At 44.7% G+C, this 15,091-nt stretch overlaps 1 protein-coding gene across 1 annotated transcript in view; it reads right to left on the bottom strand.

The window, feature by feature from the left end:
- Positions 1–15,091, bottom strand: part of MRE11 (MRE11 double strand break repair nuclease) — a 152,013-nt gene that overhangs the window by 15,459 nt on the left and 121,463 nt on the right. Inside the window, exon 19 of the mRNA XM_075266124.1 lies at positions 830–920. Coding sequence (XP_075122225.1) covers positions 830–920 — 91 coding nt within the window. The remainder of the gene's footprint in view (positions 1–829; positions 921–15,091) is intronic.

Raw genomic sequence — 15,091 nt, 5'->3', positions numbered from 1 at the left:
GACTGAACACACTCTTAGGGTGCATGCACACTACGTAACGCCGGGCGTGTATGAGAGCCGTACACGCCGGCATTACGGCAGACTGCCGAACACTTCCCATTCACTTCAATGGGAGCGCTCGTAAACGCCGCTGTTACGAGCGCTCCCATTGAAGTGAATGGGAAGTGTTCGGCAGCCCTGCTGTAACGCCGGCGTGTACGGCTCTCATACACGCCCGGCGTTACGTAGTGTGAATGCACCCTTAGTCTAGTACTAAAGGGGTATTCCCATCTAGGACATTTAAGGTCCACCACATCCGGGGCCTGCACCAATCTTGAGTAGAAGGTTTCTCCAATCTCCGGTGCCTGCACCAATCTTGAGTAGACGGTTTCTCCAATCTTGTGGCCGCTGGTGGACATGTATGCATCTCTCTCCAATCTCATTTATGGAAGTTATAAGAATTTCCGAGGCCATGGAATACTCTAAATTGGACCTTTTACAAGCTTCTCGACACTAGACGGACCTTCCACGTTCCCAACCTGGTCAGATGATCCTCAAGAATGGAACTGACCTGGTTCCAAAAACGACTAGATCTGTCCAGACTCTTTAGAATACTACAACTCTTCCGAGCCTGGTGGTGACAGTTCCATACACAGCAGTGATGGTGTTAGTGTGGAGGACATTGTTCTTCTCACAATGACAATAATTGGTAGTAATGGTGGAAGAAATACTGCATCTCCCCGGTAAATAAACGTTGTCATTTTCGCCTCTTATACTGTCAACCAGACCGTTGAGTCCGTATGATCACTCACTATATCATATTCTAAATTGTGATAATGGAATGTCTCACCTCGTCGTCGTCGTCGTCAACAAAAAAAGCCCCTCGAGATGCCGCGCTTTGAGAACTTTGCTTGGTGTAGCTGGAGGATACGCTGGAAGACCTGGATCGGGGATAATAGGGAGGTGTCACTTTAATATAGTGTTTCACAGTGTATCTACTCTTTACTAAGTAGAGAGAAAGGAACGAAACAAATTTAATTAAAGAATTAAGAATCAATTGGCACTGTACTGATGAATAAGGTAATGACGCACGGACCGTCTGCGGCGGCTCACCGATACTCTCTAGAGTTAGTATAATGGTTTTCTCGGCACACTCTACTAATGGAATAAAAATGACTATAGATTGGGTTCTTGTTCAAATAGATTCAAGCATGTTCTTGGTAAGACAATGAAAACCTCAGACCTCAAGGAATCCTACCCAATGCCCAATGTTTGGTTTCCATTGGTAGGCCATGCCAATAATAGGGTTTTATAAAGAGTTGCATTATGAGCATGGCACAATTATTCCCATAGGTGTCCTGGTAGGATGGTCATGCTCCACCCCATTGTATAACAAGAAATGTAATCTACTTCCCCTTGAGTGTCCTTTATCCTATTCTCCATTCAACCTTATCTAAGAGAGCACCACGGCACCCACATTGTGATGTTTCAAGAATTATAGGAAGGTTACAATGACATAGACCCAAACACGCGGGAAGCCATAGATCATGTGTAGACAAATTGCAGTACAAAGCATAATGACGCCAGCCCACCATATATTATATGTGCCCCATGGAGTGACAGATAGGTAATGGCCTTACTTTCATCTACGCAGCTGAGCCATATTGTACATTACTCTATATTAGGCATCCATTCATCTCTCTGTATATTGACTGTTGTACTTTAATGTTGGCTATTACATAATATATGGCTTTGTTCAAGTTCTATAGGTATCCATCCAAGGTGACTTGTCTTCTGCATGATATATGGCTGTGGGCTCCATTTAAGAACTATATTTATGTCCCTATGGGCCACAGGACCCATTTTGTGACCTTCTTTCACATGATATAGTATTTTTCATGGTCATTCACTCTCAAAGGAGAATTAGCATAATTATACAAGTGACATATCGTTAACTCTAAAGAACATTATGTGGTCTACCCATCGGGCCTGTCTTCTTCAAGACTATCAAACTATTTTGACTCATCTAACTAAAACACTGTTTCCGTACTCGCGAGGATCCAAGTAACCAGATCATAGGTGAACATTCTTGTTCATAAGACAAGGCCACATGTGATTATTTTTCTTTATCTTTTGTACCACCAGCCATGTTCACCACAGCCTACAAGTAAGTTGACAGCATGCAACGCTTCCTGCACAGTATATGAGATTCTGACGTGCTTTGCCAGGTCTGACCAATGTTATTTGAGGTGGGAATATGAATAAAGGTATTCTGAGAGGGGGAATATTTTTTGTGGGTTCTCCTCTTCCTCCTCCACCACCATTGTAAACGTGAGATATAGAAGAATCAAGTAGGCCAGGTCTTAGCACTCCTCATGGCTAGACCTTCTAGGTCTATGGATGATGCCCACCTATGGATAGTGCCATTGTACTGATCCTTACTAGTAATTGTTTTCCCCAAATTACCCTTCACAAACTTCTCCAGTACAGTATCCCAACCAAACCTCCCTCTTAGTACCAGCTTTTCTTGACTGTGGACTGAGTTGTTACTCACCATGTGCCAAATTCTGGTAGGTGGCCATGTCTTCTGTAGATGGCCTCTTCCGGTTGCTAAATAACCAGATACTTTCCCTTTCCCACCTCTCCAGGACTCCGTAGTCCAGCTGGATTGGACTGTAGCCCTGTTGTGGATTCACTGCTTTGGGCGGGTTCACAACTGCACCCGCTTTCCGCTTTGTGGGTTTCCGTCTTCTGCTCGAGAAACTGGACAGGAGACAGAAACTTGGCAGTCAGTGTCTGCCCATGAGCGTCTTCTGGTATCCGTGGCAAAACCGATTTTTTTAACTGGATACAAAGTCCGACATGTCCAACTTTATGTCCTGTTAAAAAAACGGTTTCACCGTGGAGACCAGAAGACGCTCACGGACGGACCCTTTAAAAACCTATTCAAGTGAATGGGTTTGAAAACTGACTGCCGGTTTCCGTCTCCTGTCCAGTTTCTCGGGCAGAAGATGGAAACCTGCAAAGCGGAGACCGGACGCAGGTATGAACCCGCCCTAAAGCAACTAACTCCCGCAGATGGCATCAGGCCAGCTGCCTAATGATAAAGAAAATGGTGCCTTGTCTGGTGTTTGCGGTTCCTTTCTGTCTTTTCATTTTCTGCACTTCTGTGCCTGTCTTGACTCCTGTTTGATACCAATCCTGACCTCTGCCTTGTTCTTGGATATTCCTTCTGCCTAGACCCTTGCCTACTTTGTCTGGTACTTATTGTTGTACTCTTGGCTATGACCTTTAGCTATGATTTTTAATATGTCTGTCTCTCGTTCCCTGGCCTGTTGCATCGTGAACTCTCCACTCGTGATGACCATTGCCACAGTTCTTGACGATGCTACTACTACATAAGCAATACTGCTGCCAAGTAGGGTTGAGCCGATCTTGACTTTTCAGGATCGATTTTAAAATCCGATTTCCGATCATTTTTCATTCGAACCCGATCTCGATCCCAATTCCGATCCCAATACAAGTCAATGGGATTTTTTTATTAATCGGAGATTGGATTTTAAAAGCAATCCTATTCACTATACAGCATGGAATCTAACAATTAAACACTTTAATTGTTAGAATCCACGCTGTGTAGTGAATCACTAAGTAGCCAGAGGATTTTTTTTTTTTAATCCTCTGGTTACTTAGTCCCCCCTGGTGTCCACTTACCTGCAGAGATGGCTGGTCCGGTGGCCGGTGTTCTTGTTTGCCTCGCTGCCGCTCCACGCTACTCTTCTCACCTCGCTGCCCCCTGCCTCCCAGATTAGGAGAGTGTGGGCGGGTTAGGAGAGTGTAGGCGGGTTAGGAGAGTGTGGGCGGGTTAGGAGAGTGTAGGCGGGTTAGGAGAGTGTGGGCGGGTTAGGAGAGTGTGGGGGGGTACTGGGAGGGGAGACGTCACGTCTCCCCGCCCTGTACCTGCCCACACTCTCCTAAGCCACAAGCCTCGCCTTCCTAGCTCTTTAAACACTAACCTGGGAGGCGGCGGCAAAGAGGCGAAGGCGAAGAAGAGCAGCGTGGAGCGGCAGCGAGGCGAAGAAGAAGGAGAACACCGGGCAATGGAGCAGCCATCTCTGGAGGTAAGTAGCTACTAGAGATGTTAGTTTAGTCTCCCATTAGAATGAATGGAGGCAGCCTGCGCTCAGGGGGTTAAGGCTGTGTGTCGGCTGCTTCCATTCATTCCTATGGAGCTGCAGCGGAGCCTTCACGCTGAGTATACACTCCGCTCAGAATGAGCGGAGCGTATACTCAGTGTGAAGGCTAAGCAAAGCATTGTGGGAAATAGTACCGATCTCGATCCCACCTAAAAAAATCGTGTGCGGAATTCCGATCGCGATCGTGAAATTTTCTCGATTGCCGATCAGAATCCGATCTTTTCCGAACACGATCGCTCAACCCTACTGCCAAGTCCTCAACAAATTGCAGGGAACCAGAGAATCCCTCAGACTCCACAGCTCGGTGTGGCCAGCTCTGTAAGGACTGCGGCCTAGACAATCCACAATCTGGTATATAAACGCAAAACTCACTGGGGTCTGGTGGTGGTGTAAAATAAAGCATTAAGTGATACTCACCTACCCACGGCTCCTTGTTTTGGGTGGCACGTCCTCTTTCCATCTTGTGAATGGAATACCGGGTGGGAAGTCCGAAGTCAATCATTGGCCTCATAGGCTCAATGTTGGGTATCGGTGATCAGCAATGATATCGCCGGTATCCAACATGACACTGCTGGAAACCAAGTCTATGTAGAACAAGAAAACACGCACCCTTCTGTACACCAGATACAACTTTCTGTGGCCAAGTCAGGCCATGCACCTAATCCAAAAGTGGTCACCGAGACAGGAAGTGAAGTGGTTGCTAGATAACCACAAGACTACACTAAAAGGGAAAGGGCAAGATGACAAATACACCGAGTTTTAAAGGAATTTAAGCCTCGTCTGACGTTGTTCTATGCATGTAAAGTATGGAGGTCACAGATGATTTGCCATGGCAACTGACGGGCTAACAAGGCCCCAAGACATGCAATGTCTGATCCTAATAGGTCCCAAGGAAGTATGTAGCTTGTCCGTCAATGCAACAGTACAATGTAAGGTGGCAATTCTGCAATGTATTACAGACCTTGTAACCAGAAGATAACAAGGTCAAGAAGGAATATTAGATTTTTTAGATAGTTAGTAAAAGGTCAAGTAGAAATATGTATAGATATATTTTTTCTTAATACATATATACATCAGCATACATATTATATTTCTATTGTGGAATATAGAATAAAAGATGGTTACTGTAGCGCAGAATTATTAATCCCATGTATTACTATTATTTATGCACCCTTTAGATACCACAGCATTGATTTTTCCGCAATAACGCCACCTCTAATGTCACGAGAAGAGTTTTACGCCCTCGGTATATCAGAAGCTCATTGAGATAATGGTAATATTTCCATAGATTGTTATCTCTGCTACTTTGCATTCTGCTTTCATGGGTTTGGAAAGTACAAATCAAATATATGTAATCCTGGCTAAGCAGCGGCCCCCGGTATGGCGGAGGCTTCCTGCGTGTTACGCTTACCGCCTACAAGATCCGAAAAAATCCTGTTTTGATACAAAAATACTCCAGCGTTTGCAGACTCCTCAGGAAGAGGAATCTACATCTAAGAGGTTCCCTACATCTGTTTATCTGAAGATCCACGTGGCGAGCGGAGATTCGGCTCAGGCTCAGAGTCGGCTCCCACAATTCTCAATCTCTGGCTTGTACAATTTTTTTTGGATTCATTTCTTAACCGAACTTGCAGATTTTTGATACAAAGATACAAATTACGTGATAAGATACATACTTGCCAACGGTCACAAATTTGCTGGGACCATCCCAATTTTTTAAGGGCAGTTCTTATTTTTTTCGGTCTGACTAGTTCGTATCTGTGCACCATCGCACTTTATTTCCTCATTGTTGTCGGCCCTTTAACGTCTTCTTAAAAGTAGGGGGCGTCAAGGAGGGCTGTGTTTGGAGAATGGGGATTTTGTAATGTAATAGATACAATATTACCTATAGTTGGACAGAAGAGTTAGGTATGTGGTGGTCCGACTTGAAGCACCCCACCATTCGTTGAGCGATGTTGGCTTCTCATTGCTCACATTGGGGTCAGGCGCTGAATAGGGTTGGGTAAAAATCAAAACATAACCGAATATCTACCAGGATATCCAATATGATTTTGTTCAGGCCGGTTATTTTGGTTTGGATATTACAATATTTGTGGGGGTTCCATCTACAGTTTGGTAAACGTCCAAATCGGAGCTACTATTCTTATACCGTGGGATCTCTTCAGACCCCCAAGTATAAAGATCGGAGGCCCCGGGGAGGTAATCGAACATAAAGTCATTCACATTATGTTTTGATCAGATGCTAAAAACGGGTGTATGCCTTGTAAGCCGGTATTCTAGAGAACATACCATAAAAAGTTTGTGAAAATCAAATTTTGCACAAAAACTTGCGATTTTTTTATTAAACTCTTTAAAGGGATTCTACCATTAAACTACTTTTTTTTCTAATTACCACGTCGGAATAGCCTTAAGAAAGGCTATTCATCTCCTACCTTTAGACGAGGTCTCCGCCGCGCCATTCCGTAGAAATACCGGTTTTAACCGGTATGCAAATGAGCTCTCCCTTGCTGCCCAGAGCTCTTTCCTGCGCCGCCTCCTTCTTCTGCAGCAACTCCGCCTCTTCTGGCTTCTCTTGCTCTTGTAGTTCGATACAGGAGCATAGAGAAGCCACCCCAAAATAGCCACCGGCCGACTCCTGTATTGAACTGCAAGAGCGGCTACACAAAAATGGCCGGCGGCCATTTTTGGGTAGCCGCTCTTGCAGTTCAATACAGGAGCCGGACGGCGGCCATTTTGGGGTAGCCGCTCTTGCAGTTCATATAGCATAGAGAGGCCACCCCAAAATGGCCGCCGGCCAGCTCCTGTATTGAACTGCAAGAGTGGCTACCCCAAAATACCCGCCGGCCGGCTCCTGTATTGAACTGCAAGAGCGGCTACCCCAAAATGGCCGCCGTCCGGCTCCTGTATTGAACTGCAAGAGCGGCTACCCAAAAATGGCCGCCGGCCATTTTTGTGTAGCCGCTCTTGCAGTTCAATACAGGAGTCGGCCGGTGGCCATTTTGGGGTGGCCTCTCTATGCTCCTGTATCGAACTACAAGAGCAAGAGAAGCCAGAAGAGGCGGAGTTGCTGCAGAAGAAGGAGGCGGCGCAGGAAAGAGCTCTGGGCAGCAATGGGGATGCGCTCATCAGTGTTTCAGCGCTGGGGCCCGCCCTCATTGCTGCGGAGAGCTTATTTGCATACCGGTTAAAACCGGTATTTCTACGGAACAGCGCGGCGGAGACCACGTCTTAAGGTAGGAGACGAATAGGCTTTCTTAAGGCTATTCCGACGTGTTCATTAGAAAAAAAAAGGTAATTTAATGGTAGAATCCCTTTAATGCCACCCTTGCCATTTTCTTAATAGGTGTGGTGTGGTAGGTGCTCTGCCAAATTTATCATCATTAACCCCAACTTTAATGCAACCCAGCGGACTGGGTCTCCACATAAGTAAAGGATCATTCCACAGGGGCACAAGAGATATGAAGATTTTTGCTTAAAACGCCAGTGTTCAAAATCTTCCCCAGTGTTATGTACTAACAGATCAATTTTTGTCCACTTTTTTTTTGTAGGACAGAAAAGTGGCAAATATTACACTCACTTTCCACAAAAGAATGGACAGAATATATCCATTTAACAATGACCCTATGTAAATGGATGCCCATCAGTTTGCCCTTCAATTTTACGTACTACGGCAATTCTCTACTGGTGGTCCAAGGGGACATCTGGGAAACCAGGGTGATGCCAGCCAAAAAGACACTGAGCTAATATTCTTCTGTATTATCAGTATCAATGCACCAATGGACTTTAAGGGTAAGTTCACATGGCAAGGGTAAGCGCAACTCTCATTTATACCAACAGGAGGCAGACGCTTCTTCTTCCTCCACCTGAGTCAGCATCCTTGGGTGGATTCCACCAAATCTTCCCATTGAAGTGAATGAGAGTAGGAAATGGTCCTGTCACTAACCCGCTGTGTGCACTTACCCTAATACTGCTCTGTATTGTCATAATAACACTGTATTACAGCAGAATATTAGCTTAGCCTCATTTGGTCTGGCATCACCATGGTTTACAGATAGACTAACACCTAAGGATTGTCTGGGAGTCTCCCAGAAAAGCAAGAAAATCTTCAAGATACCCTATATACTCCCCTCTCTCGATTTATGTTCGTCTCCCCGTTGCTGTGCATTGCTACAACTTTTGCACCAGGACACCAAGCAGGGACCACAGAAGTGACTAAGGTTTGCAATGTGGGGTCTAAAGTGGGTATACAAAGGAGGTCTGAGGTCTGGATACAGCGCTGGGGTCAGTATCTAGTATGAGGTCTGTATTCATTTTGGGGTCTGCTGAGTCAAATGCTGTAGGTAGAGGAATGTCTTACTTACTTCTCCCCTTTATATCGGAAACCGTGACATGGCGCTATATCAGTCACATGACGACCACCAATGGCACCCCCAATCGACCCTACTGACTTGTTATATTGTGGTGCCCGTTGGTTTAGGGAAGGGATAACACTGCGTCCTGCACTATTCTTTCCATCAAAGCTGACAGAAGGGCCAACAGAGACCCCAGACCTCTGACACCAGTGTGAACATAACCTTATATAACGGACATTTGTTACCGATTGAGTCCTTGGTTGGGATTATTTATCACTAGGGAGTACCTGGCTTCAAAAGGTTGAAACACCTTCACCTAATGTATCCTAATCCTCCGCACCTGACCTAGCTCGGGGGTATAATTGCACAATATTAATCGTCTATTACTTTATTATAATCTATTGGGCCTGCGGCATTACTTCAGGCACCCTGTTGTATTACATAGCCGAGTCCCGGGACTAGAGGATTTTCCGACTCAGGTGAATTATCTCCTCGGATCGCTATTGATTACAGTATGTGGCGTGTCCAAGGGCAAGATAGGCACCCCAACCCCTCTGATTCCCAGAGATGAGATTGCGGAGTCCGAGGGGGTTATCATGGTAGCCAGTAGGCCAAGCAATGGCATCCTGAATTCCACTCCCTATGACACATAAGGAGCCTATGTGCGAGTATTGGCGCAATCGCAATGACCATCCGGACACAGCTGCCATGTCATTATTAATGCAGAGTGAACGCCGTACCAAAAAAATGCAAAAAATTCTGATAGAATTGTGTGTTATTTCACATGGACCCCCAAAACACTGATAAAAACTAATCAAAACTAAAGATGAGTGAATACTATTCGAATAGCAAGCTCCAATAGGAATGAATGGGAGCGGCCGGCGCGAAGGGTGTTAAGCAGCCGGACGTCGGCTGCGTCCATTTACTCCTATGGGAGCATGCTATTTGAAACTGCCGTTTCGAATAGTATTCGCTCATTTCTGATCAGAACATTACATGTACCCCAAAATGATGCAAAATGAAAGTACAACTTGTCACACAAAAAATAAGCCCTGATATAGGTATGTGGACAGAAAAATAAAAAAGTTATGAATCTTGTAAGGTGGGGAAGGAAAATACTTAAAAGGAACTGAGCATTAACATACAAACTACCCTGCGACCTTAAAGGGATAACCGATGACCTATCCTAAGAATCCTAGGGATAGGTTATCAATTATTTAGCCTAGAGAACCCATGTAACACGGAAAACGGGAGAGAATTGCTATTACATTTTTTCGCAGCAATGTGCAATAAGCTGTTAGTGTGGCCGGGATCTGAGATCTAAGGCATCGTTGGATTCACACTGTGCCATGTAAAATGAGACAACTGGGACTTGGGGACCAGAATCTCAATATTTGCAGAGCTCTGTACTGTAGTCACCACAGAGGAGGATAGCGGAATATTACAGAGGGATTTACGGAAGCACGGGCAAGGAATGGAAAAGTCATTTTACTGTGGATAAATGTAACGTTCTGCCCCTGGGCCATGGACACAAGTTCTACAATTATGTATTAAGTAATAAAAGGCTGGGTAAGAAGACTGCTAAAAAAGATCTTGGCATATTGGGGGAGAGTAAACTTATAGAGGACCTTTCATCCTCTCCAACAGGTCCAGCGATTTACATCATGTAATCGTTGCTGCTCTATTGATTCCAGCATGGTTGGATTTTTTTTTCTCTAGCCCCCACCATTTCTGAGCAATTAATGTTGTTAGTTTTGGTACCTGATATACTATTTAGGCTCTGCATTGATAGGGGGTGGAGTCAGGCAGGAGCAAAGAACAGAACTCTGACATTGGCTGCCTCTGATTGGAGCACTGAGTCACGCCCTCTTCTGACACTGCAAAGCCTAAACAGCTCATCTGGCACCAAAATTAACTGTGCTTGTTGCTCGGAGATGGTGATTCCAGTGCAGTTGGAATTTTTTCTCTTGCCCCCACCATTCCTGAACAATTAATGCTGTTAGTTTTGGTGCCTGATATATTATTTAGTCTCTGTACTGTCAGGGGGCAGTGTCAGGCAGGAGCAGATAAGGGGTGTGACTCTGAGCTCTGACACTGGCTGACTCTGATTGGTGCTCTGCATCACGTCCCCTGCCTGACACCGCCCTCCTGACAGTACAGAGCTTAAACAGCACATCAGGTACCAAAACTAAATACGCTTGTTGCTCAGGAATGGTGGGGGTTAGAGTAAAAATTCCAACTTTGCTGGAATCAGTAGAGTGGAGCCTATGAACAGATGTTAATAACTTGAACTGGTGTAGGTGGTGAAATATCCTCTTTAAAGGTTTTTTTTTTATTTTTTTTTACTAATAATGTATTCTGATTCATAGTAGTGGCACCAGGGAATAGCAACAATGCTCCTACTACTTAAATAGGAGACTACTGCTTCTTCTCTGCATCCACTGCTGCAGCTTCCAGGACCAAGAGGCTGCTGTAACAGCTGATCTGTGTGGGGTCCAGGTGTCGACTCCCCATAGATCACAAACTGATGACCTATTCTGCATTAGGGGCCAGAAAACCCTTTGACTTTGTCACTCAGCACCAGGCAATTGCTGCCATGGCAAACAAAATCATAGGATGTATTAAAGCTCATGACAAGGACATAGATTTGCCTCTATATAAAGCATTAGTCAGACTACACATATACGGTATATACATGGTAGGACGGATACAGCTAAACTACAGAAGGATCAGAGGAAGGCAACCACCATACAGTTATGGTAATCATTAATGGCTCGCTTGAATATTAAAGGGATTTTTCAGGCTTTATCAATACAAGACCCTCATCTTTAGATCATGGCTAGAGATGAGCGAACACTGTTCGGCACAGCCGTTCCGAACAGCACGCTCCCATAGATATAAATGGATGTAGCCGGCATGCGGGGGGGTTAAGCGACCGGCCGCCGGCAAAGTGTACGTGCCAGCTGCTTCCATTCATTTCTATGGGAGCGTGTTGTTCGGAACGGCTGATCCGAACAGTGTTCGCTCATCTCTAATCATGGCGGGATCTGAAACAAGGCACTTCCAGTTGATCAGTTATTTGAAGAGACCAAGCACCGTGCCATACGTTGTACAGATATTGTGCTTGGTACTGCAGCTCAGCCTCATTCACTTCGGCCATCTTCTACAAGTCTGTCTCCCAACATCTAGCTCAACGACGGATTGTACTTCTGAATCATATGGTATCTAAGTTTTGATCATTTCAGGTGGGGCCGAGAGTAGTCTATATGAACAGCTCACGTTAGTATCGTACATGAGGAACATACTGTATCTTGTATATATAACCCATGTAAGAGGTTTCATGGACGACTAATTTTTTTCATAAAGTGCTTGAAGAGAACTCTCCAATTCCCCATAGAGTTCAGCCATCCGTATCTAGAAATTCCCCGTTCTTCTTCCAATAATCTTAAGTGGCCTCTATAAAGCCTTGTCCATGAAGCTAGAGTTATGAGTCACCGCATTGGGTACTATTAGGTGATCCTGATGGAAAATCAATAAGTCATTACTTTGGATACAATCTAGTCGCTGGAGTTTATGATTCTAAATGTGGTTACGGGGTTTTTACTACCGTTAATGGCCGAGAATCCATCGGAGGTTCCATTTGAGGCCTCCATTGGCAGTCTCCGCAGATATGACAGAAACCACATTAGGATAAATTAGATCCATTAGGCACTGGTGATGTCCATCGTAAGACTTGGGACAGCGGTGTTGTTTCCATCATATACAGAACCCACAAAGCTAGTATTGATAAAGTCTTACTTAGATTTTAACTTTTTACATTGACTAGAGGCTTATGGAAGACCCATTTAGGTGCAAGGCCTATTCTGTTTTATGGCACTTGTGTCCCACTGGTGACTCTGTAAGGCAAAGTACTCTTTCATATTAAACAGCATATAATAGAACATGCCAAGATTTTTGGTGTAAAATGGGGGGCAAATAGAGGTAGAATATGGGTACACTGTATGACGACTCCATGGAGCTCTGCTATGGCCGGACACATGGCCCACCAACATGACCATGCTCATGACCTCTAACAAGATAGCAATGGTACCATTTCTGAAAGGTATGTGCTTGATTAGAAGATGGGACGGATAAAATGTATTCAGTAATAGGCTGTTCGATGTAACCTATAGAATCTCCAACTGAAGAAGAAATAACCTCACCTATTCTTACCTTCTCAGGTTGTCCAATAATGTACCGTAGCCTTGTATGTTCATTGTAAAGCTGCCCCTACACATTACTTGAAAGTCGCCATGATACCTCACTAACCTATTGTGGGCATCCTTACTGTCTTCCAACAACAGATGTTTCAGGAAATAAGGATCGGGCATGTTGGGTATCAACATGTCCAATCCTTTATTGTGCTAGCAGCTTCCAGAACTATTTGGAGTTGGCCTTTTCGTCTTAGAACTCAAAGAAGATGGAGGATTCAGAGTTTGTCCATCAGCTATATTATGTACATCGCTACTGATATACCTGTATCTCTTGGCCATCATCTAGACCGTTTTGGATGCTTGAACTTGATGGTTGAGAGTTTGGCTAACACGTACGCTATGTCCATCCCTTTATTTCTTGACCCCCATCTATACCATATAGATGTCAACCATCCTGGTCAATTGTGACTGTTTTGTCCAACAACTGGTTGACCTGAAAGATGACGTGTGAATGAGAATTTGGCCAACAGCTATTGTATATCCATTGCCATCCTAATCCCTTCATCTCTTGATGAAGACTATATGGAGATGTAGACTATATAGACGTCAACCATTATGATCAATTCTGACTGATTTAGCCAACGACTGGTTGGACATTTTACCAAATTACCAAAGGATATCCACCAATAAGTGGGGTTGACATACTTTGCACTCACTCTTAACCTCTTATACCATTTTTAATGACCCTCCAACTTGGGTATCTTCAATATCAAATGGACACTGGGAAACAACACTGGTAGCACCAAAATTGGGAGACCATGTGTCCAGTCCAATGCACCAAAATTGGGAGACCATGTGTCCAGTCCAATGCACCAACGGGCCAAGTCCTACTCATGACAAAGCTTAGATCTGGGACTATAGTCACCAAAATGTGCTGCTTCTGAACCTACAATTCGAAACGTTGTTCTGTTTTCCTCTCGCACGTCTATCAACGTTCCAACAATGACAATACTATCTGACAGTTAATATTCGGCTTCGTGTGGTAATTACCGAAATCTTTTCCCTCGTTCCGTGGTGATAACACGTGCTCCATTACTTGCAATCCAAAAAGCCGGGGTGGACTTTTTTTTTGCTTCGACAATCTATTTTCTCTTTCATCACGCAAAAATATTACAGAAAATGATTTTAATCTGCGGCGTTGTTTTGACAGAGAGTCTCTTCTGCCTCCCACTAAATCACAGCTTGCGTCCTACAATTTATCTGGCAGCCATTCGTGTTGGCAGCATTTATAAGGCCATTTAAGTTTGTGAAGTTATTATTGTCGATATTTGTTTTGCGTTAAGTGATCAATAAAAGTGATTCCGCCGAATCTTCTTTACATAACAAGGATTAAGCAATGTACCGTACTGAGAGAGGAGATCAAAAAGAAGCTAAAAACATAAAGGGATGGCTCCGATTACAAAAAGGGTCTCCTTTTTAACCCAGAAACAGCACCACTCTTATCTACTGGCTGGGTGTTTGTACTGCAGCTCAACCTTCCCAATTCCTTTATAAAGTCCATGGCACACAATATGTACCTTAGGCATCACACTTATTAAAGGGATCCTATCATTAGAATGCCTTTTTTTCTAACTAACATGTAGGAATAGCCTTAAGAAAGGCTCTTCTTCTCCTACCTTTAGATGTCTTCTCAACGCCGCCATTGGGTATATATTCCGTTTTCCGTCTTTATGCAAGTGAGTTCTCTCGCAGCACTGGTGGCGGTTCCCGGCGCTCAAACAGCACTGGGGGCGTCTCCAATGCCGCAAAAGAACTCTCCAGCGCCGCCTCTATCTTCTTCAGGGACGCGTCGTCTTCCGGCCTGGCTTTCAATCTTCTACGCATGAGCAATTGGCTCTGCCAGCGGGCTTCGGGCAGAGCCGACTGCACCTGCGCACGGCCATATTTTTGTGGCCGCTTACTACAAGAGCTCGCGTAAGCAGCCACAAAAAAATTGCCGTGCGCAGGTGTAGTTGGCTCTGCCCGCTGGCAGAGACGATTGCGCATGCGTAGAAGATTGAAATCCAGGCCGGAAGACGACGAGTAGAGGCCGTTTCCTGAATAAGATGGAGGTGTCGCTGGAGAGTTCTCTTGCAGCATTGGGGACACCCCCAGTGCCACAAGAGAACTCATTTGCATAAAGACGGAAAACGGAATATCTACCGAACGGCGGCGCGGAGAAGACCTCTAAAGGTAGGAGAAGAATAACCTTTCTTAAGGCTATTCCTAAGTGTTAGTTAGAAAAAAAAGGATTCTAATGATAGGATCCCTGTAAAAATGAGGCACTAAAGACAAAGCTACATGGTGACTTTGGCCTCCATTCCTGAGCCATGAC

Source organism: Leptodactylus fuscus, chromosome 2 (assembly GCF_031893055.1).
Source record: "Leptodactylus fuscus isolate aLepFus1 chromosome 2, aLepFus1.hap2, whole genome shotgun sequence".
Taxonomy (NCBI): domain Eukaryota; kingdom Metazoa; phylum Chordata; class Amphibia; order Anura; family Leptodactylidae; genus Leptodactylus; species Leptodactylus fuscus.
The sequence above is the reverse complement of the archived record's forward strand: the minus strand, read 5'-3'. Positions and strand labels throughout refer to the sequence as shown.